Source organism: Apostichopus japonicus, chromosome 12 (genome assembly GCF_037975245.1).
Source record: "Apostichopus japonicus isolate 1M-3 chromosome 12, ASM3797524v1, whole genome shotgun sequence".
Lineage (NCBI taxonomy): Eukaryota > Metazoa > Echinodermata > Holothuroidea > Aspidochirotida > Stichopodidae > Apostichopus > Apostichopus japonicus.
The window spans coordinates 34,003,500-34,026,926 of NC_092572.1; the positions used below are offsets into that span (position 1 = coordinate 34,003,500).

General features: G+C 37.6%; 2 protein-coding genes across 6 annotated transcripts in view; one reads left to right on the forward strand and one right to left on the reverse strand.

Annotated features, from left to right (window-relative positions):
• The window catches only part of LOC139977760 (uncharacterized), a 31,929-nt gene extending 22,845 nt beyond the window's left edge, over positions 1 to 9,084 (reverse strand). Inside the window, exons 1-4 of the mRNA XM_071987396.1 lie at positions 8,930 to 9,084; positions 7,307 to 8,618; positions 6,253 to 6,312; positions 459 to 884 (exon numbers count right to left, since the gene is read on the reverse strand). The gene's annotated coding sequence lies outside the window, so the exon portion shown is untranslated. The remainder of the gene's footprint in view (positions 1 to 458; positions 885 to 6,252; positions 6,313 to 7,306; positions 8,619 to 8,929) is intronic.
• Positions 9,085 to 15,252: 6,168 nt separating this feature from the next.
• LOC139977729 (uncharacterized) overlaps positions 15,253 to 23,427 on the forward strand; it is a 144,358-nt gene continuing 136,183 nt past the window's right edge. For 2 of the 5 annotated variants that reach the window (XM_071987269.1, XM_071987270.1), the window contains exons 1-3: positions 15,268 to 15,549; positions 17,108 to 17,180; positions 21,716 to 22,523. In XM_071987269.1, coding sequence (XP_071843370.1) covers positions 17,149 to 17,180; positions 21,716 to 22,523 — 840 coding nt within the window. In that variant the 5' untranslated portion in view covers positions 15,268 to 15,549; positions 17,108 to 17,148. Of the gene's footprint in view, positions 15,550 to 17,107; positions 17,181 to 21,715; positions 22,524 to 23,427 lie in introns of all 5 variants that reach the window. The other 3 variants (XM_071987272.1, XM_071987268.1, XM_071987264.1) reach the window with 3 other exon arrangements.

Genomic DNA, 23,427 nt, shown 5'->3' on the forward strand with positions numbered 1-23,427 from the left:
ATGTTGTGAAATTTGCAGCAAATGCCAATGTATACTACTGTTTCAATATCTCTTTCAGAACAGCTATCTCTTGGAGCCAAATGCCAATGCAGAAAAATTAGCCACAGTTCAAATTATACATCAATAAGGTTATAATTTTGGGCATGAAATAATGATAACCTGTACTTGACAGGACATACATGTGTAAGTACTTACAGATCACAGCGCACAGACCAAGACAATCTACTTCACTGTGATCCAATTTCAGGAATTGGCATCGCAGTGCCAACCCCTAAACATGGTGCTAAAGAACAAAGTCACATATTCTCATTATTATCTTTTTTTACTTTGTGTGATTATAATAATTGGGTTTGAAGTTATTTGTGTGTAGTTTGGTAATCTTCAACTAGAGCATTGGCTACCTCAATCTGGAGGGACTGATGTAAAATATGCTCTCTGAACACAAAAATGGCTTTTACCTTAAACTGTAGTAAGTGGTGGAACTGTGCATTCTCTCTGTGACCCCACAGAAGATAGGTCTTGAGGTGCAGTCTTCACTCATTACTGGTTATGAAGTTACAGTGTTGCAGGAATCACACATGTTGGAGCTTGGGGCAACTGACTCAATGAAAGCCTTGGTAAGCTTGGAACGAAGTGCCTGCCAAGCATTTGCAGCTTCTCTTCCTGTTTCTCCAGCCATCAGATGATGGTGATGATGATGCTGACACAGTACGAATACTGAGTTCTCCTGTGAGAGGGCTTGGATCACCTTGAAGGAGCTCCTCGGTAGCAGGTGGATATGGGTATGTCTCCCCAGCAAATAAACTGCTCTCAGGGTATGTCCTAGTCAAAGGGCCACTCCTCTCTTTCTGTTGACTACAGGGCAGTTCCGTAAACTAGTAAACCTTTTCATCAAATATGAAAAAACGTTGAATCATAACATGTAGGGTATCAGATGAAAGCTAAAACTATGCAGTTTTATAATATGTAGCTAATTTTTGTAGAACACATTGTTTTTCGGCAGATTAAGGTGTGTATTAATCAACCGAAAAAATCTAAAATTTGCTTCACAAAAATCACTCCAAAACAAAATGCCTATTTTTGCCTGTGTATCGCCAGAGGAATAAATATTTTTGGATTCGTTTAAGTGATATAATATGTAGATTCAATTTACAAACAGATAAAGTTGCAGGGATTTTCAGTTTTCTGAGAATAACATTTTTTACAAATGTAAATTGTCATGTGTACGTCCGTCACAGAAAAATCACATTTTTAAAAATTTCATACAGAAGGAAGTACCCAGATTTCAAGACATCTGCAATTCAATGCACATTTTGAACAGTCAATAACTACATCATGTGCTTTTAATCCCTTGGATTTTATTTTTTTAGAAAATGCTGTGACAGACGTACGTATTTTGGTACGTCCGTCAAGTACGTCCGTCAAGCTTACGTCCGTCACATAATGTATTATAGCATGTTTATCACTATATTACATCTGAATTTAATAGTCAAACCCATTTAGTCATTTACAAAGACTTTAGGTAGTTTTGTGGTTGTTTCATTAGCATAAATGTAGTGGTAGGCAAACTGCATACTACAGTGTCAACTAGCATATATGTTTGTGTTATTGGTAAGCACTTGGCAAGATATCAAAGGAATGGCATGGTATTGAACCACATGTACAGTGTGCTATTGTCTACATTGATATAACACTTTCATCTAAAAGCCTTGTTCACATTAGAAAACATACAGAGGGGATCTGATCGAATAATATCCCCTGCTCGAGATCAACATCTTAGTGTAAATACTATCCTACTCAGGGTCAGACCGCGACATGTTGATCCCCTGTTCTGGGGGATATCAGTTCCAGAGTGTGAACACTCGGGGGACCAAGGTGACCTGAGATCAAGGCAAACGAACTACATAACACCATGCCCAGGGATGTAAGTGCAGCCCCCCCCCCAAAAAAAAAAAAAACGGAAAACTTCGGAGAAACCGGGGAATGCCGTCCTAACACATCCTACTCCTTGCTCTGAATACTTAAGCACTATCGTTATGTTAGGCTAGCTCAAAAGTATTAGCGCTAACACATCCTACCGTTGGTTCTGACTACTTACACACTATCGTTATGTTAGGCTAGCTCCGAGTAACGAATACGTCGCAGCGAAATCCGGAATAAAAAACAGTCTCACATTTGAAAGCGATCACGAATATCGACTATCATATGCGTATCCCGTAGATTTAGCCTCTCACAAATATCACAAGCGTAAATTCCGAAACTTATGTCGAGCACCAGCAGTTACGAATCAACGTGAATTAGGCAATTTTTGCACAGGGGAGCGATAGCTCCCACTAGTCTATGGAATGCAGATATGGAACGCGAAAAGGGAAACCATATTTCGCTGTCTAAACTAAAGTTGTTGCTGCTGTTTTATCATGTTGTTGCTCAAACTTACATTGTTGTCTAAGCTTACATTGTTGTCTAAACTTACGTTGTTGTCTAAACTTGTCTAAACTAACGTTATTGCCCAATCACGTGATATAAAAAATATGGGCATTTCGCGCGAAATTCGACTTGCGCTGTATACAAACGCGTCGTTAATTTACTGACCAATTACGAAATAGTCAGTAAGTTTGACACATATCCCGACCCAATTACAAGCCGGTCAACGCTCTCCACCATGCTACATATATGAGCTGACGCTGCCCACTTTGCTCCTCTAGTAACTTCCCGTATATGCGAAGAACAAAGGCGGCCTTGTCCACAGGACTGTTTTCCTAAACCCAGGCAGCAATAACGTACGAAGATCTAGAGAGGACATGGTTAAAAAAAAAATATTACGTACGTACGTACGTAATAATACAACGTACGTACGTAATAATTATCACGTACGAGCGTGCTTATACTACGTACGTACGTAATAATATCACGTACGTCCGTCATATTACTACGTACGTACGTCATAATTACTACGTACGTACGTGATAATTACTACGTACGTACATAATAATTACTACGTACTTATATAGGGATTATCACGTACGTATTTAATAATTATAACGAATGTACGTGTTTAGTGATATAGCCTATGTTAACACTTGTCTAACGTAAGCGAGCCTACGTTATATACTGCGGGTGATACATCTTCATATCAAAGATGGAGAGGGATGAACTTGTTCGTATGTACATTAATTTAGGGTTTAGCCAGAAGGAAATCCTTTATTACTTTGACAGCAAAGCATCGGATAATAGTTAGGCGAAAGACATCTCAGGCGCATTCTGAGGAGCCTTTTCTTGTATCGCATGAAACATTCAGACATTGTGGATGTGGAGATTTTTATATTGTGGCAAGCCTAAGCACATACATTCCTGCGGTGTTAGTCGAACGAACGTACCAATTGTCTGTCTCCGGCATTTTTTACTTAACTATAAGTATAAGCTTGACTTCTGTGGTATACGTATCTTGCATGTTGACAAATATGTTACAGTATGTACTGCCACTTCTTACTATCTTCAGTATAGAACGTAAAATTATCACGTACCGTACGTACGTGATAAATATTACGTACGTACGTAATATTTATTACGTACGTTCGTTATAAATATTACGTACGTACGTAATAAATATTACGTACATACGTAATATTTATTATGTACGTTATAAATATTACGTACATACGTAATATTTATTACGTACGTTATAAATATTACGTACGTACGTAATATTTTTTTTGTACCATGTCCTCTCTAGATCTTCGTAAGAACCAACCCCCTGCGTATAGTAATCATATGAAGGCAGCGTGGTAAAGCAATTGTTGAACAGCGCCGATGGCAACAACGTAAGTTTAGGGCAAACTGATTTCGTTGTCTAATCTAAGTTTGTTGTTGCCTAAACTAAAGTTGTTGCTGCTGTTTTACCATGCTGTTGCTCAAACTCACGTTGATGTCTAAAATTCCGTTAAACTTAGCAACGAAATATGTTTGCCCTATTCGCGTTCCATAGACTAGTGGGAGCTATCGCTCCCTGTGCATAACTTGAATTAGGCAAGGTTTTTCAACGACAGAAATGAGCTATGGCGATTTGAAGTTCGCACGTACGCAACGATGTTCACATGGCACACACAATGTTGTACAGTGCAATGCGATGTGTAACAGGAAATGGTATTTTGGTTGATCGATGAGTAAAACTTGAAGTTAGCTTGCTGCAACGGGCCAGGCATTTTTGCCGCGCTGTGTCTTTGATATTTGTACAATTTGGCGGAACTTTATTGGAATTTAAAAAAAAAAAAGGATTTCTGTAAAAATACGGAAGACTTAGGGTTAGGGTTAGGGTTAGGGTGCATGCCTGTTGCTCTGTTCCAAACACTATTAGGCAAATTAACCATGGAGATATATGGAACTATTAGCTACAAACTACTTGATTGTGAACATTGTTTCTTTGTAGTTCTGCCATTTATTCTTCCCTCTGACCATCAGGTTTCCTTTCGATATCCAACATATGTATTAGTTTTACAATGTGTTCAACCAGTTTTGAGTAAAATAATAAATCAGTTTTGGAAGGAAGATTGTCAGAGAGTCACCGAGAACTGTTATTGCAATTGTTCGTATTTTGTTACGGCTGTAGTATGCATGTTATTGTTTGATGTAATTTGTTCTACATTTGCTTTAGGTTCATTACCTATTGTGGTGGGTTTCAGCCTTTCAGGTTATCGTTATGTGGAAGAAAAGTTAATTTTGAAACCACATGTGCTCATAGTTTTATGTGTTGGTGGACAGTTACCAGATGGTTCTTCCTTAACTTCACAGTGTTTGTGTGTATTACTTTTATACATGTTTCATAATTGCTATACTAAACAAAGAGGTGCCTCTGTATCTCTGTATCTTGACATTAGATATTTCAGAACTATTGCCAGTAAATGCTCTCATAGCTACCGTATATTTGTAGTATGCACACCCTGGTTAAAACACTAACTTCTTTCTCCCATTATCACCAAAATCTTGAATACATTGCATGCAGAAGTTTGTGACACTTTATTAGAAATTTGCCATACACTTTGTGCATTCGAACTTTTATGAGGGTCACCCTACAAATATTGTAACTTCTTGTTCATTGACTCAGAGTTGGCAATCAGAGCTGGAGCATGAGTTCAAGTATGAACACATATAAACTGTAGGAGATTTTGGTATTTAACATATTTGCGGTTAAATTGTCAACACAGGACCAAGACCAGGTGATCCAATGTGAACACAGCCTAAGAGCTCCTGAAGTAATGCAACATACTGCATCACACATCTGAAATTCTTCTTTGCTGAAAAGTGCTATTATATCATCCATACAGAAGCTTGCAGTATATGTATTTTAATAAACAAAAATTGTCAATAAACAGGGTGTCAAGAAAAGTGAAAGAAAAATGGTTTGGTGCTCATACCATCTCAATGTTAATAAAGACCCATCATTCTGACCCACTAGAGAACTTCCACACCCTAGGGGTCTAACATCTGTATTGTTTAAAGTGATGCACACAAAATTTAAATGAGCTTACCATTATCATTTCAAGTGATGATTTGCATACTTAACTGAAAGTGAAATATAGATTTCCAATGGAATAAAAATTTTGTGAGACGGTAAACCTTCTTTTCACTATTACTGTTACCTAAGTTGTTCCATTAGCCACAAGTAAATGCTGCAGTATTGTGAACAGCTGTCAACATGGAAACTCTGGGTGAAGCTCTGTCACAAATTGAAATTTTAGGGATACCCAGTAACACTCTTGTTTGTGACGGACGTACATTTACCATATAATTTCACACGTTTACGTCCGTCACAAAAAATTGTACGTCCGTCACAGAGGAATTTTTGAAAATATTTCAGGGAAGTGATAAAGGTTTCAACTGCTTGTTTAATGACATGCGTAGTTAAGAGTCCTCTCCATAGCATGTATAGTAGTTTTTAATTGCATCACATTCCAATTCACAGAAACTTTCAAAAGAAAAATATGATCTGAAAAAGTCACTTTCTCTGGGTACGTCCGTCACAGGGAGGTTTTTTGAGTATTTTTGTAGTTTATTTGGATGGACAAGGAATGAAACTCCATACAAGAATAGTACAAGGTAGATGTTCCATAAAACCCAAATGAAAAGTTATCTCCTATATATAGCCATTGAGATATGGATCAACAAACTGTCGGAAATGTACGTCCGACTTTACGGAATTGCCGTACTTCTTGTGTACACAAATGGGGCCCTCGTCTGGGTCAGGTCGTTGTTTACCTTTATATGGAAAAACTTTACTTTCTGCTTTTTAATTGGTGGCTTCAGAGGCATGATACTCTGTGAAAAGATGATGACAAGTATTTTTTTTTATATTTTCTTACAATCCTGTACATGTCTGGCAGTTGGTTTTACTTTTCTTTGGTTATATTGCCACATGGAAGCTTGAATGACTTATTGTTATTGTAATTTGGCAAAGAACACAGGCATTATTAGAGAGCTTTAGAGAGTCACTTCTAGGTTCAGAGGGATGCTGAGTAACCAACGTAACATGTTATCGAAGTGGTGAGTAAGCGCGACTTTCTATGAAAATTTAATGTGAGAAAGCTTCTCCTCTGTTGTACAATATAACAGTGAAAATATGTGAGTCATTTAACTACATTTGTTTCCTAGTTAAAGTTTCAAGATATAAAAGATATTATTTCTATTCATGATGCAACTGTCGTGTACATACACATTTCACATTCAAACTACAACTGATATCCAAAAAAATACTGAGTAAATAGCAATGGGCTCATACAATAAGTTGGCGAAAGCCTATTAGTACTACAGATACTGCGTTTAGTTTGTTTAAGTACTTAAACCAAAAGATGAATCACAGGAAAGATAAAGTCCATGAAACCTTCAAGAAAAACAATACCACATTACATTTGAATTCTTTCCAATTTTAACAACCATTATTAACAGAGGTTGTTTCTGGTTTTAAGATATTGTGTACATATGAGGTCATATTTTGACCCCTCTTGACCCAAATGACCTGTGATCTCCATTAAAAGGAAAAGGCTACTTGTACTCAGTATGGAACACCTTCCCTACAATACTAAACATGAGATATGCCTCCAAGTTTCCTTTGAACATGTGATATTAAAGTAACAAAGTTTTTACAATCTGACCCAGTCTGACCTCCACACAATAAAAAACGGTGCTCAATGTGGTCCACCTGCATACCAAATTAAAGATTTGTCAAATCGTCTCTTGAGGTATGATGCTTACAATGTTTTCACAATATGACCACTGTTGACCCAAATGACCTCTGATCTTCACTACCTCTCACAAAAATAATAGGCGTCTGGTACTCAATTTGGTGGTACACCTTCATATCGCATATGTGATTTCTTCACTTCTTGCCAGACGCTAATTGAACTTGACTACCCTTCTTGTGGGCCTATACTGTATTGAAGTACATTACAATTATATACTGCACCGTCGGATATTGGGAAATAACAGCTATGTGCCGCCATGGGATATGTCACGCGTGACTCGTGCACACCCACTGGCTGACAGATTTCTCCTGGTTTTTCAAACTGTCTGGTTACCAGCAACTTAATGTAATCACCAAATGTGATGATCACACATACTGTAAACAAATTAGCAGTGACATTATTTTAGTTGCATACAGATTGAGAAGCTGAAGTTTATCACCCCTTTGATAACTAGCTAAAGCAGACATTTCTTAAGGGGCAAATTTCATTTTCTAATGCACAGAAGACCTATCCTAGGCTTGGCAGGTTAGACTAAATGATAATAGACTAGATAATATACGAAGAATAAAACACCGTACCCAGCGATACTTCAATGACGCCTAGGTCTGCATGTTGTAGTATTATGAGGATTTGTGTTGAAAACTGCACCACCTTGATTGAATAATTGGCATTTGCAAAAAAAGAAAACAAATGTGCTATACTGTATGTAGGACACACCTTTAATGTCTTTGGCATGCTTTCAGTTAGGTTTATCACAAACAGTGACCATTTTTGTTTCCTAGCATTATACAATTTCCACAGTAGGTTAATATAAATATTTATGCCTATATCATATATGCGAGTAGGAGAACCCCGTCTCGTCAATCTAGCACCAAACTCAAAAGAAAACAAATCCTATTTCCTCTGCCTTAATTGTGTTACATTTTCCCCCTTCAAATTACATACAAGTGTTCCAGAGTTGTTTCTCATGCATTTAGTATATATAGTTTACTGCTCAGTTCAAACCAAAAGGTTATACTTTTCAGTGGCAAGGTATTAACGATTGCATAAAGTACCTGTTTTTTTTCCGCGACTTAAGGGCAAGGGTGGATAATTTGGTGCTACTGTACATTGCTTAGAAGTGATTCACCTTCTTGTACATAGGCCTATATATTACTGTGTAAATTGTATAACACCAGGAATGCCTGTCTGTCGGCTTAATGACCGTTTAGGCCTAACCTAAATGTCACAAAAATATCTATGGTTTCTTCAACTACACACGCCTTTAGGAATTAGGGTCAAAAGGGGTACTTACCACTTAGAAAAGTGCATGCCTTTCCGCCATGTTAACACCATGGCGGTAGAGCACTTTTTCTACTGTATGATGGCGGTAAGAGTACATAACTGTGGGTAGGGATAACGTTAATATGTAGGTTAGGAATAACAAGGAATGGATTGTTAGGATGGGGTAAAGATGGGCTAGGGAACAAGAAATTCCCAGAATTATGAGGTAATTAGGAATAGTTGTAAAGCTTTGTTAGGACAACTTATGATTCAAGCACTGTTCAATGTTCAACACATGCACTGTATATTGCTCCACTTCACACAACCAATAAGGGCCCGTCTGTCCCCAAATAGGTCTTCTAAAGTTCTAATTTCTATATCAACAACTAGAATCTCTCAATTTTTATTTTAATTCAATTACTTTGACCAACCTTTGAACATTTGAAGATGGTATACCTCTCCTTCCATGCGATTTAAAGTAAGTTTCACGGGTGCATTCCTGTACACCAGTGTAAAGTCCTTCCAAAAATGTACGTTCCGCAAGAGACGGTGCCATGGGGGAAATGCACGAATCCTATGGCGGAAAAATATGGCGGCATGTACCTAGGCTATGGCGGAATGGCACTAGACCTAGATTCGGGTTAAATACTACTATGTTTACTTTTGTTAGGGAAAAACCTTAGGTACCTGGCATAGAGGCTGTACGACTTTAATAACCTAGGCCTAGTGGGACTTGTGTTCAATTCTGACCATCAAACACTCCCGCATTTGCAAAAACCAACGCACGATGCAGGGTATACTAGGCCTAGTACTAGTAGCATGGACACTTCGAAGTTCGGACACCTAAACCTATAAAACTATATCTTCTGGTATAAATCACCTGAAAATATACTTGATATGGTGGGAAAAGTGTGTCATAGTACGATACAGGGCCAAACGTTCTTTCCTGCAAACTGTTTTCACGTTGCATTCCAAGAAGATTCTTCGTGATTGTGGAACTGGTGTTTCTTTGCTAGAGTATTGCGAAGTTCGGACACCCGGCCGCGAATATTTTTTTCCCAAACTGAACTGACACTGAAATTATTTCCTCGATTCTGATTGGTTCTCAGCGAGCATGTGATATACTTTAGTTTTCAACATCGATCCTCCATAATCTGTCGATATCAGTTTGATCAACCCGAACAAATTTAAGATATTCACATTAGCAACTTCCCAGAAATTTTGGTAGGTATATATGAACGAAAGTATGTAGTGAAGCAACTATTCCCAACTACTGCGCCCATTATAGGCAGTCCTCGATCGTTTGTTTACTTGCTTGACTCCGCTCTACACAGCACATACATGTAATGTAGCCTATTGTACTGTGTATAGTATACAACACAATAAAACAGTGCATTTGTAATTGTATACTTGAAGCCGATGTACGTGTGTACGAGGTGTTTGTGTACATTCAGGGTTGCGATACTTCTAGTTTTATAATCATAAATTCAAAATGTATACAGTAAATGAATCTAGATAGGCCTAATCGAATATGCATTGGCCATGAAGACGCGCGAGTGTGTGTCAGCCATTGAGTGTACACTTGTAACATGGCATTTGTACGTACGGAAACACATGTTTACCAGCACCATTAGAATTTCTTGTACATGGTGACCTAGTAGGCCTGCATTAACCGTATATACGTATTCGTATTAGTTCGAGATCTCAAATTCACTAATATAGGCCGTACCGCCTTTACAGTAGCTCTTGATAACTGAAACAGTGAAAGTGGAAGCCTCACATTGTATCTACTGTACATGCAGGCACACTTAGGCCTACATACTAACTTAGCCTATATAAGGCCTACACACATATTTTTGACATGATGCGGCCCATGAGGATTGGCATGACCAACACTAACAGTGTCACATACATTCATTGATAAACGCAGACTACCATTCCGGCTTTGATCAGCCAATCAGAATCGAGGAAATAATTTCAGTGTCAGTTCAGTTTGGGAAAAAAAAATACGCCACCCGGCCCACATTACCTGCTTGAAGGTAGCGGACATTAGTAGCGGACATTAGTAGCGGACAATAAGAGCAGATAATAAGGAGAAAAGCGGAGGGCGCCATCTATTTTCTAGCGGACAATAACTCCTCTTTCCCATGTTGTGATCATATAATTGTCCCCCTGGGGGAAAATATTTACACATTGTAATTACTTAAAATCTGTTCATTTTGTCAATAGGGACCCAAGTATTGACATATAGGTATTGAAATGAGGTTTTAATTTTTATAATTTTTTTTTTATAATTAAGCTAATTAGATATTTAAATATGCAAATGAGGTTATGATACAAACAATGTACTTTTTTTGCCCATTTGAAATTATTTTGATGAAATCTGCTGGACTTTTGATAGTTTGATGAGTTCAAGACATGTTATTTCATAAGTAAACTATAATTTGATGTTTGAATGTGAGGAATATGACTGATTTTCCCCCCTTTCTTCAAAGTACTGTATTATGTAATACAATGGTAGCCACGCGTAACGGTAAGTCATATAGGCTATACCAATTGCGCTACGACAGCACATGTATACACAATACATAGTACATACAGTGTGCAACTGTGCGGCTTACCATATCTGAATTTAATCATCAGAATCTTCTTCTCCAACGGCTGGATGGTCAAATTGCCCATAAAAAGAAGGTCTAACGCCTCTTCGAAGTATTTAGCCATGATAATATGTGCTAAATAGTTACCGTTTCAATTACGTGAGTGGTTGCATTGGCCCTCACGACGCTAGCATATCAACTGTGGTTGACCGAAATTCTATACCGTAGAAATGCTCGAGTTGAATTGCTAGGGATTACTCACAAAGTGGAGGCGCTATTGCTAAATTGTTTCTATGTAGAATTGAAGTTCAGTGTGGCGCTTCTGGAGAGCTAAAAATCTTTTCTGTAGGTTGAGGCATTCGGGAGAAATATTTTCGGAAAGTTGACCGTTTTTTTGGCATTAACATAGACCGAAAAACGTAATTTTTTGACATATTTCCCCCAAATATAGAGCCATCTCTCTACATATGCCTGTGAGGCTCCTGATTTGATTCCTTGTATGTCTTAGCTATTTGTATGAGATAGGGTCAGTTGACTTGAAAGTTTTCTCTGTTCTCACGTTTTTTTTTTTTAAAAAGGTCAAAACGACCGGTGTTTTGAATGTAAACAAATCTTTGAAGACAAAAAAAAAAAAGTCCATGTGACCCCCTCGGAAAAAGGTTGTTTATTGATGCAGGCTGTCTTATGTGCAAAATAAAGCTATGGGAAGCTCTCTAGTGTATTCCTATCTCGAGTAATGATTTTCTAAAAGCATGTCTTCACATGTGCTCATTTACGGGCAATCAGGAATCAAGGAGATAACCAACGGTGAAGGTGCAGTGGTACTCAATAATTGTTTGTAAATCAAATTTAAGACAATTCATCCCAATAATGAAATGTTTATAATAGTAACCTATCGAAAGTCCCGTATACTGGTCTCCATACATTAATATTCTAAAAGCATTTCATTGAATTTTCAAATCAAGGAGTTTAATTAGTTTTAGCTTCTTCAGCTGACAACAGCTTTGTCTCTAAACTTGTGATTATTAAAAGGAAGTAATAGAATCTTCCTTTTTTACTAATACTGCCATTGAAATATAAAACTTATTTCTGTTAGAATGTCTCATATGAATACGAAATAAAACAATCGTGCCCTAGAAATTGACTGTTAATAGTTATGCTCGAATAGTCGTCATACACAAGTTAGACGTGGGACTATACATTCCCAGGTCCATTCAACCGTTTCTAAACATGAGGCGCTACAAGAGGACCACACTACTAACATTACACCCATAAGGGTATTTAAACCAAATATTTATTTTCTATTTCTTTTAGCCTTACCTTGTTACGTACATCATGTAAGGGCACGATAATAATTCTACAGTATGCTAGAATTTTATAGAGCCAAAAAGTGCGGAGGTTAAGGTAGTCGCGGGATAAATCATCCTTCTAGTACCCAGTCTGTCCAGGCACTCAAGACGATTTATCTGTACCTTACTCATGTGTTAGCTCTTAACTCCTTATAGACTCTTTCCTGTCATATCATTGTCCCTTAGGGGAAACTATTTACACATTGTAATTACTTAAAATCTGTTCATTTTTGTCAATAGGGACCCAAGTATTGACAGATAGGTATTGAAATGAGGTTTTAATTTTTATAATTTTTTATAATTAAGCTGATAAGATATGCAAATATGCAAATGAGGTTATGATACAAACAATGTACTTTTTTTGCCCATTTGAAATTATTTTGATGAAATTTGCTGGACTTTTGATAGTTTGATGAGTTCAAGACATGTTATTTCATAAGTAAAGTATAATTTGATGTTTGAATGTGAGGAATATGACTGATTCCCCCCCCCCCCCCTCCAAACAAACAAATGTATTCTGTAATACAATGGTAGCCACGCGTAACGGTAAGTCTATATATACCAATTGCGCTACATACACAATACATAGTACATACTGTACAGTGTGCAACTATGCGGCTTACCGTATCAGAATTTCAGAATTTCATCGTCAGAATCTTCTTCTCCAACGGCTGGATGGTCAAATTGCCCATAAAAAGAAGGTCTAACGCCTCTAAGAAGTATTTAGCCATGATAATATGTGCTAAATAGTTACAGTTTCAATTACGTGAGTGATTGCATAGGTCAACTGTGGTTGACCGAAATTCTATACCGTAGAAATGCTCGAGTTGAATTGCTAGGGATTACTCACAAAGTGGAGGCGCTATTGCTAAATCGTTTTTATGTAGACAGGCGTTTCAGTGTGGCGCTTCTGGAGAGCTAAAAATCTACTCTGTAGGGTGAGGCATTCTGGAGAAAAAATTTCGGAAATCTGACAGTGTTTTGGCCTAAACTTAGACCAAAAAATGTCATTTTTGACATATTTTCCCCAATTATAGAGCCATCTCTCTACATATGCCTGTGAGACTTCTGATTTGATTCCTTGTATGTATTAGCTAATTGTATAAGATAAGGTCAGTTAACTTGACATTTTTCACTGTTCTCAACATTTTTTTGAAAAAATGTCAAAACGACCGGTTTTTTGAGAAAAAAAAAAAAGGTCCATGTGACCCCCTCGGAAAAAAAGGTTGTTTATTGATGCAGGCTGTCTTACGTGCAAAATAAAGCTATAGGAAGCTCCCTAGTGTATTCCTATCTCGAGTAATGATTTTCTAAACACATGGGAGTTTTGAAGGTTCAAATACGCAGAGTAATATGTGACAATCATATACACGCGTACTCGTAAGTATGGATGTGTACTCGGTCACCTATCCGGGACCTTGTAACTCATACTCATATTTGTACTAGGAACCTTGTACCCATATCAGTACCAGCATACTGGTCATTGGTGATTAAAAACACGAACTCTCGTATCTTTCCTACGTGTATAATAATGCAGTTTAGTATTGTTTGTGATGATTCCTAGAGTAACGATGGATTTTCTGACTGATCATCGCTGTGCATCGCTTGCATTATCCCCGATCGTGCATTAATCCTGTGAGTAGCGCACGCTAGACCGTTGATTAACCCCTTATTTTCAATTTTCCACAACTCTGTAATTGGACAACATACATTGATCTTGGAGTGACTCGAACTCGGGACCTTATGATTGAAAGGCACTGGCGTTAACCACCGAGCTACAGAAGAAATCATTACATACGGTGTGATGGTGGGCTGGTTCCAAGTGTCCATCTCCTGACAGATATCTCAATGTTGCACACGTTCCTGCTCAACTGTACCAAAATAATAGTTATGGTTTATATTAATCATACTTAGAGCATAAACGTAGATGTATACAATATATAAGTAAGCAGCATAGCAACATTAACCAGCCCTTAGTTGGTGGCGATCCCTATTTGGACATTTCTTTGTTGGGGCGCCAGTCAGAAGCCACAGTCAGAGCCGTATATAGGGCTATATACGGCTCTGGCCACAGAACAGTACATGCTGTGTAATCAGGCATCACGCTACAGTTCCATTCGATACAATCCGAGAAGCGGTAGGAAAGCGATTTCCAGAGGCGTATATATTCGAATTAATACGCGTATATTCAAGGGCGTAGGAACCGGGGGGCTGGGGGCGCCAGCCCCCCAGTGAAAAATTTGAAGGGGCGGAAGTATCATTCCGCCCCCCCCCCCCCCCCGCTTCGCAAGTCAGAAAACCCCTTTTTTATTTCCAAATGAGAAAAAAAAATCATTTGGAGCACCAAATTACATCTAAGGCCTGGTGAAAATACAAAATTAAGTTTACAAAATGGAGTGGGTGTTGAAGTGTGCTATGTTGCACCAAATTGCATCTGAGGCTACCTGGAAATGCAAAAAAATCCAAAGGGGAGGGGGACACCCCCTCCCTTTAGACCCCTCCCCCAGGCGGGCCATCAGTCTTAGCCCCCCTCCCCCACTCAAAAGTACCTTCCTACGCCACTGCGTATATTCGTATTAATACGTGGATATTTTATACGGTGTTCGTCCCATATGGCTTGCCATAGTCGTGTGGCTACACAATAAATATCATATATCCATTCTACTGTGAAACTGAATATTGGAAGGGGAAACAAAGGAAAGGAAAATCTACACTAGTTGACTTGAATATACAAACCATAAATCTGCTAGTTTGTGTGTACGTGTACAAATGAACCTTTGAACCCAACTGTGGAGCTCAATGCACAGTCGCGTACGTGTACAGTGGGCGTTGTTTATCAGTCACGCGATCAGTATTGATATGTACAGTGTTGTTCAGTGTAATAATCTGCTTTCATATTGCCACTCTCACAACTCATTTCTATTTATCGTATTTCCATAACGTCGTTCTTACTACATTGGGGTAGCTTCCTCCTCTTCGGGTTACATCAAGGTACTATTCGTGATAATTTTCAGCTCGGGTGTGTTTTAAGTTGAAGAAGAAGGATTCAAAGGATCCTTGATTCACTCTGCAATATTACACAAGTGAATTAGAGTGGCTTTCAATGTAAGTGTAACCCTTTGTATTACAGCAGTACACAGTTATCAGTATTATATTTGTCAATGGCTGTGGTTTAGAAGGTAGCGTTATGGGTACTCCGGTAGCGGGTATACTGTGACACATAAGCTTAATTAAAGGCATTGAAGACTCGCCCCAAACCGTGTGCGGCCATCTGAAAAAGTTAACTTTGATCTGTTGCTTGCAAGTGCCGTTTTGTTCGTGTCGCTACAAAATGCAGACAGTACAGTAATGAAACGTGATACCTTGTTATCTTTAGCTGGACCTGAGATGTCCATCGCTGTATCGTTTGTGTACTGTGCTGTGGGTATTGACCTCAGCTGTATGTACTGAATTGTACACTAGTGTCTAATTACCGACGGTAGCAAGCTGGAGTTTCTGGAATCGATGGTTGTGTTTAACACTTCTGTTACACCTCATTCGAAACTAGGTCAAATTACCGGCATTAGACGTTTCTTTTTGCGTGAGACTTGAGAAAGATAGTCTATAGTATTAATTAAATGAGACCACCATCTTAATACACTACTTCTAACGTTAGATATGGTTACTTCTATGTATACCCTTTACCTATAAACCGTTTCTACTACAGGAAGTGTAGGTTTACAACTTCCTGATCATTCCAAGTAATATATGGCAGATGATCTTGACAAGCTTTATATTCCTCATATATAATGTTAACTAACATTATTAAATTTCATAAATTGTCTACTTATTTATTGTTTTGTTTTCGTACATTGTGCATGGAGAAACACAAACAATATTGAACTGTTGCCAGATACGTTCATCAAATTTTGTGATGAATTAAGATTTTCAGTAATTATTTTAGACAATGAACTTCAGTCCAGCTATGGGAATATTCTTTGACTGAATTGATATTAGTATATCATGTTTAAGCGTGAAGTTCTTATAGCGTTATTACTGTAGCTTACATATCACTCCATTTTATAACATTCACTCTTAGTGAGTGGTCAACCTCAATTCAGGTGAAAAACTGTAGACTCCTCTTGATGCTCTTGCAATGTAGCCATATCTGTCAACTCGAAAAATACTTCGTTCATTATTGTAAATATTAATGAGAGAACTACTGTAACATGTTTGCATCAATATTTCCTACTGTTACACTATTTTGGTTATGTACATCATACTAGTTATTTATAATACCATTATAATCTGTATTTCGGGTAAATTTAAAAAAAAATGATATTTCTACTAAATATAATCTTATTTGACTGTTCTTAGCTCAACACATTAATTCGTCCAAAGATTCAATCACTTCAATTGGGACGCACTTATTTTATGCTGTATATTTCTCAACATCAATGAAACCTTGTATCCAAATTGTGTACGGTTCCGAAAATAGCCTTTTGAACATGTCTACATAGAACGAACAACGCTGTGCGTATGTTAGACATATTTATATATAGTTTTCAAATCAGTATATGTTATAGTTGCAATGCTGCTTACTGATACGAAAGATGGAAACATTTTGTATTTGTTTTGTATGATTAATATGAACCTTTAATTTAGTACTATTATTTCGGTTTAGTTGAGCAGGATCGTACACAACTTTGAGAAATCTGTCAGAAGATGGACTTTAGAGAGCCTCCCATCATCACACCGTAAGTAACTACCCTCTATAGTAACCCGCTTTATTTGGCCCTCCTCCCACTTTACCCTCATGTCCCGTTCTCTTTAGACTGAAGGTTACACCCATCTCCCACTTCACAATTGCTTCATTCTAATATGTCATAAATATATCACTGTGTTCCTTTCAGCGATGCTACGGTTAATTTCTTCCTCGGTTCTTTTTTCATTAAATTGGCGGAGGCATAAGGAATTTGTTTCATGGTGATGTCGTTATTTTTGCGGAAGCGTCCGTGTGTATGCGACACTGTTTGTAAACACAATAACTCAAAAAGTATATGATAACCGAAGTTAATGCACTGTATATGGATTTGTCTTTAAGTAAGTAAAAGAACCCAATTGAAATTGGTGGATGCAAATGGACATACGAGGTCAACTGAGGTCAAAGTCTGAAAACTTTATAAACGAGATAACTTAAGAACGAGGGACAACGTCGTTAATCTTCATAGCCATAAGGCAAGCTCGGATGGACTGAATACTTGGTGTGTGTAATTACTTTAATGATGACAATAATTTGTTGGTTTATATGGAGAATAATGATCACCTGAGTTCAACACAGGTTACAGTCTGAAAACCTTGTAAACACTCTAAATTAAAGTTTAGATGAAATGCATACGTCGTATGTGAATCCATCTAGCTAGTTTAACAAACTTATTATGTTCTAATGAGCTCCACAAATTAAAACATTGTAATAATAATAACACATAATTTTGATATAAACATAAATCCAAACTTTAAACTTCATACGTTGTAAGACACTTTACCGTAATGAGTACAAAGAAAGCATTTTGTTATGTTGGGGTCAAAGCTCATGTGAGGTCAATAGTGGTCAAAGTCTGATAATGTTGTTGTGACAGTGCCACAAATATTGAAACTTGAATGGGCTGAATGTGTGGTATAGAGATTCATATTAGTGAGTGCAAGAATCATTATGTATTTATAGTGGAGGTCAAAGATCGTTTAAGGTTAACAGTGATGGAAGTCTGAGAATCATGTAAACACCATCACTCCAGAGGTACAACTTAAACGAACTTCATAATTTGTAAGTACATTCACCTGGGTCAGTACAAATATATTGCTTTTTATGAGGTCAAAGGTCATTCTATATAAGACGTCAACGTCACTGATTCATTCAGGACTCACCCGTGTGTAGAAACAAACAGGTATGCTTAGCACACAGACCTATAAATATAGTATTACTCACTGATGAAATCTCAGTATTCATTAATGCGACCGTAAATCTAATTTTTAAATTCTTTATCTATCTTCATAATGAAGCAAGAGGGTTGCGCTCTCGTATTTGAGGCTGTGTAATATCAATATTAGAAATAATGAGGAAAAATGCGAAATTAATATTTTTTGAAATTCAAAGGGAAGTCTTATAGTTTGTGTGTGTGTGTGTGTTAGGTTGTTCTGTTGAGATACATTTCATAGTTACAGGCAGTGCATTTGCTAATAAATGTAAACAGCCGATTTCACTTTCTTGTGAGTTATTCATGTGACATTGGCGGCAATAAGCTCGTTTTCAAAGCATCGTTTCCCGACAGCATATAGTCTTGAAGGAAACCTCACGATAGAGAAGAATATCAAACAAGACTTAGATACTGGCAGCTTTGTTTAACTTCACTAGCTTAGACATAGAGATGGCTAAGAGGCGTATCATGTTCCCCTCTGTTTTTGCTAGCGATTCATCGGCGTCAAATATCAGAGCGGTCAAATCAGGGAGTTGTTATGAACTCCCTGGTCAAACGAATTTCAGGATCTCGATAACCGGTCCATTGATTTACATTAAAAGAATCAACATGTTATATAACTGAAGTAAACCGTCAAATATATTCTAAAGAGGTCAGGCGGGGTTTAGAGGGCCAAGCCCTCAGACATTGAAGCGTTTTGAAGTATTTAAGTGGCGTATATAGCAAGGAGCAACAGCCCCCCCCCCCCCAACCAATATTATTTCGCTTAACTTACCATTTGGTGGGTGTATGCAAGAGACAAATTTCATTGTCACTGTACTTAAAGAAAGTGAATAATATTTTGACTGTTAAACGTTGTCTTTGGCGGATGGGTGCAAGGTTATTTTATTTTCGATGGGATCCGCCTTACCAGACTATTTACGTAGCGGTGTTATTTCTTCCTAAGAGGATCATTCCTTGGGATTTTTTTTAGCCCTGGTGTTCTGGATCTGTGGAGGTTTGGATATTCTTGTTCTCGAATCTCGCTTTGAAACAAACACACATGTTACTTTTCAGAGAGATTTGGTTTTATTTCACCGGAATTTGTTTGAAGCCCTGGTGGAGTGGTGGAAGGGGGGGGGGTGTGACGAATTCACCGGGTTTCAATTGTGAGAAATTCCTTCGCAAAGACTTGGAAGCATTACAATAAATGTCAGGAAAGGAATTATTCTTTCCGATTCGATATCCATGAACACCATCAAGTAATGAAATACTAACCAAGAAACACCACCGCAAACCCCACCGCTGAAACACCCTCAACGGGTGTAACACCAGCCTAAATTAGGTGTGATTGCCCCACAGCTATACAATACCAATTGCTTGGTTGAATGTATGCTCCATGTGATCCTTGTAGACTAGAATTTCTGTTCAAACATTAATGTATCATTTTACTTATATATAATAGAAGGATATAAGCCAGGTTTATCTATGAAAGATTAGCCAGCTTATTATTTACTATTAACAGAACATTTAGTTTGTCGCATAAATGAGGTATTTGTATGAATTGATTTGATTAGTGAACAATAAAGAGCTGTAGATATTTTAAACGATAGATCAGTTTAGCTACAAGCCTTTCTCAACGCCATATTGCAACCATTACAATGTCTTTGAAATATCCATATTATATTGAAGCAGAGGACCTTTACGCATGATCCCTTCCATAAATCTATCTTTTGTGGTACACATTTCGGCTTTGGAGCTCAGAGAACAGATTAACGGCGTACGATGGCAATATCATAAATTTTGGTAATTCACTACATACTGCATAATATTTGAAATTCAATTCGGAATGTGCTTCTTTGTTCAGTATAAACGCGTAGGACATGTGTTCTTCCGTTCATGGAATTGCAATTTGTGAATGATATCGTTACAATTAAGCCTATCATTGATTATAAGATTTCGCCCCCCCCCCCCCTACTGCGAAAAGCACTTGCGGCTGCTTTGTAGGGTGTAAACTTTATTTGAGAATGAATTGTGGAAGCCCGCCATCTATTTAAACATAACCGCTTTATTTACATTGATTAATCCAGAACACTAATTGGTATATATAGCGCCATTTACTTAAAAACTTTCGCCCCGTTGTGTCTGTTTACAAAATCGTGCGGAGGTCCTGGATCAGTTCTTTTCTGTTAGGTGTTATGCTTCTGATAGTTTGCCAAGGGACAGGTATCTTCGATCGTTTCCATGTGGTGGTACTTTTCTCGGATCCAATTTCGCATTCCCGCTGTTTAGCCGACCTATTAAGTAGTAGGCTAGTATTAATTATAGGCCAGCTACGATCCATCAAGAGGAATATGACTGAAACAATTTAATGCTCTCTAATTTGTGATATCATATACGCTACGGCTTAATATTGTTGTTTGCCGCATACGCCAAGTTTCTTTGAACCCTATAATAGCCGTCGCGCCTTATACTGATCCACAATTATTTGTTCGACGAAAGCCCGTCTTACGGGTCAATCGCCTATTATAGTACCGTATGTCATATGAATTAATACACTCAATCGTGTAGGCTAAACATGTATATCTCCATATAACTCGTGTTTAGAGCGGAGATTATTTCAACATACTCGATCCGTTTGTTTATTGTTTTGCTTATTTATCGATAGTTGTTTACAATTTATTCTGAATTGAGGGGGGGGGGCGGGCTTCATGAAGCAGCTTCTGTAATTTTTTTTTCTGTTAAGTTTCTTTCATTTTTCACGTTCTTTCTCTTTCACAGGGAGGGGTCAGCCTGAAAATATAAAAACATAATCACCAGCGGCTATATATGCCTAGTTTCTGAGTAACCTAATTAAGCCCTCGTGCCTCATTGATCCACAATTATTTTATTGCTTGTTTCTTAATTTTAATAACTAATAAATCACAGCATAATGTTCACCCGTGATCCGGGCGCTCGACGAAAGCCCGTCTTACGGGCCAATCGCTTATTATACTGTAGGCCTACGCCTATGTCCTATGAAATGATACACTCAATCGTGTAAACAGCTATAGTATATACTCCATATCCCAGAGCTCGTGTTTAGAGCGAAATTCCTCTCAACATGTTCACAAATATACTCGATCCGTTAGTTAATTGTTTAGTTGTTTGTTTATTTCCTTATTTGTTTATTATTTGGTATTGTGGGAGGGTGCTTCAGCTTCCGATATTTTCTTGTTTTTATAATGAACACATTCTCCAGCGGCTATATGCATAATGTCTGACAACATTCTCCGTAACCATGGATACGGCCTTGTAAACTTGACCTAATATTGTACTTTTTGCCTTGTATATAATAGAGTTCAACTTACGATGTTGCCCAGGTTTACCGGTGGAAATCGTTTGGTGCTGTGCGATATAACAGTGGATTCTACCAAAGTTGCTGTTAGCAGTTACAACAAAGAAACAGGGATATCATTCATAGACCTGTTTGCATTAAATATTCCTGATTCTTCGTCTTCATTTATAACTCGGATTTATTCTAAAGAATTTAAGAATCATTTAAGATCGCGGCCTCGTCGTTATGTTTCATTCTTGGATGATTCTCGTATAGTCACTGTGTGTGGTAAACAGTTGGATGTCTTCAATATCAAGACAGACGACATACCCACACACAGTGATCGGTTACGCGATGGAACAGCCGAGTGTATGACTATCAGAGAGGGAGAGATATTTATTGGTTTGTTACGTTCTAACAAGGTGATTGTGTTTGATTTTAGTTTAAATAAAATCAAGACAATCACCTTGGAAGGAATAGTAAGTCATAATCTTGACGATATAACAGTTTATGGAGATAATCTGTTTATATCTACAGTCATTGGTAGAGCCATTAGATACAACATGGAGGGAGTGATGTTACATGAATACGGTACACCAAGCTACTCACATACACGCAGTATCACTGTAAGCAGTGAGTTTGGTCTGGTGTTTGTATCATGTTGGTCTTCTGTTACTGTTTCTCCTGTTGTTGTTTACTCTCTCTCTGAGAATCATACATTGTTTTCTTTCCAAGTTATTGATGATTTGTTGCTTAGAATCAGGATAAACGATGTAAACAGGTTTATGTTTACATCAATAGAACGAGGAATACTGCGTGTATACAGCACAGTAAGTACAGTAGGATAGTGAAAAAAGTATAGGCCTACATAGGAATTTTATTTTACATCTAGAATCATGAAAATAGGCCAGAAAAACTACCAAGTTAGGTATCAGTGACTGCGAACATTTCTGTAGATTACGTTTATTTGTACTGTTTTTGCGAGTCTTGGAAATAATATGAAATTTGGGACTCAAATTTTAATAGGATTGAAGAAGCAAAACCTTTCATAGCAACACATACATACAGTACAGGGCTAATAAATTCCAAAATCCTCTGAAATTATTTGCATTATTAAAACTGTGTAGACCTCCAACAGAAAAATATTTGTGTTCGGTGCATACGAACATCTCCTAAGAGCACACTTATTGCTATTTTGTGGCAATATCAATAAATTTAGTTAAAATATGAGAAGAAATTTTAATAGGCTTGAAGTAACAAAACCTCTCATAGGAACACATACATACTGTACAGGGCAAATAAATGACAAAATCCTCTGAAATTTTCTTTCATTATATAAACTGTGTGGACCCTTAATACAGTTCCGTTACTAGGATTTAAAAAGTCTTGAAACTCGCTCAGAAAAACTAATGTCCCTGCAGTCCATGAAAACATGCCCATTAAAATTCCTGTACATGAAAACACAATACTTAGCTATAATGACTCCTGACAAGACATTGGCTTGTGCCCAACAGAAGCCCATAGTTATAGGTCAAGAAAAAAAATCAAATTCATGATGAATTTTGTAGCTACTTCACAGGAACAAAACTGTCAAGTTCGGGAGCAGGAAATTTTTCAGTAAACTCTAACGGGGAAATCCCTCATCTAGTAATAATAACAACAACAAGTAGCACTCTAACCACTTCGGCCCATTTGCAACTTCTGACTTAGACAACAGGTTGCCATGGCAACAAA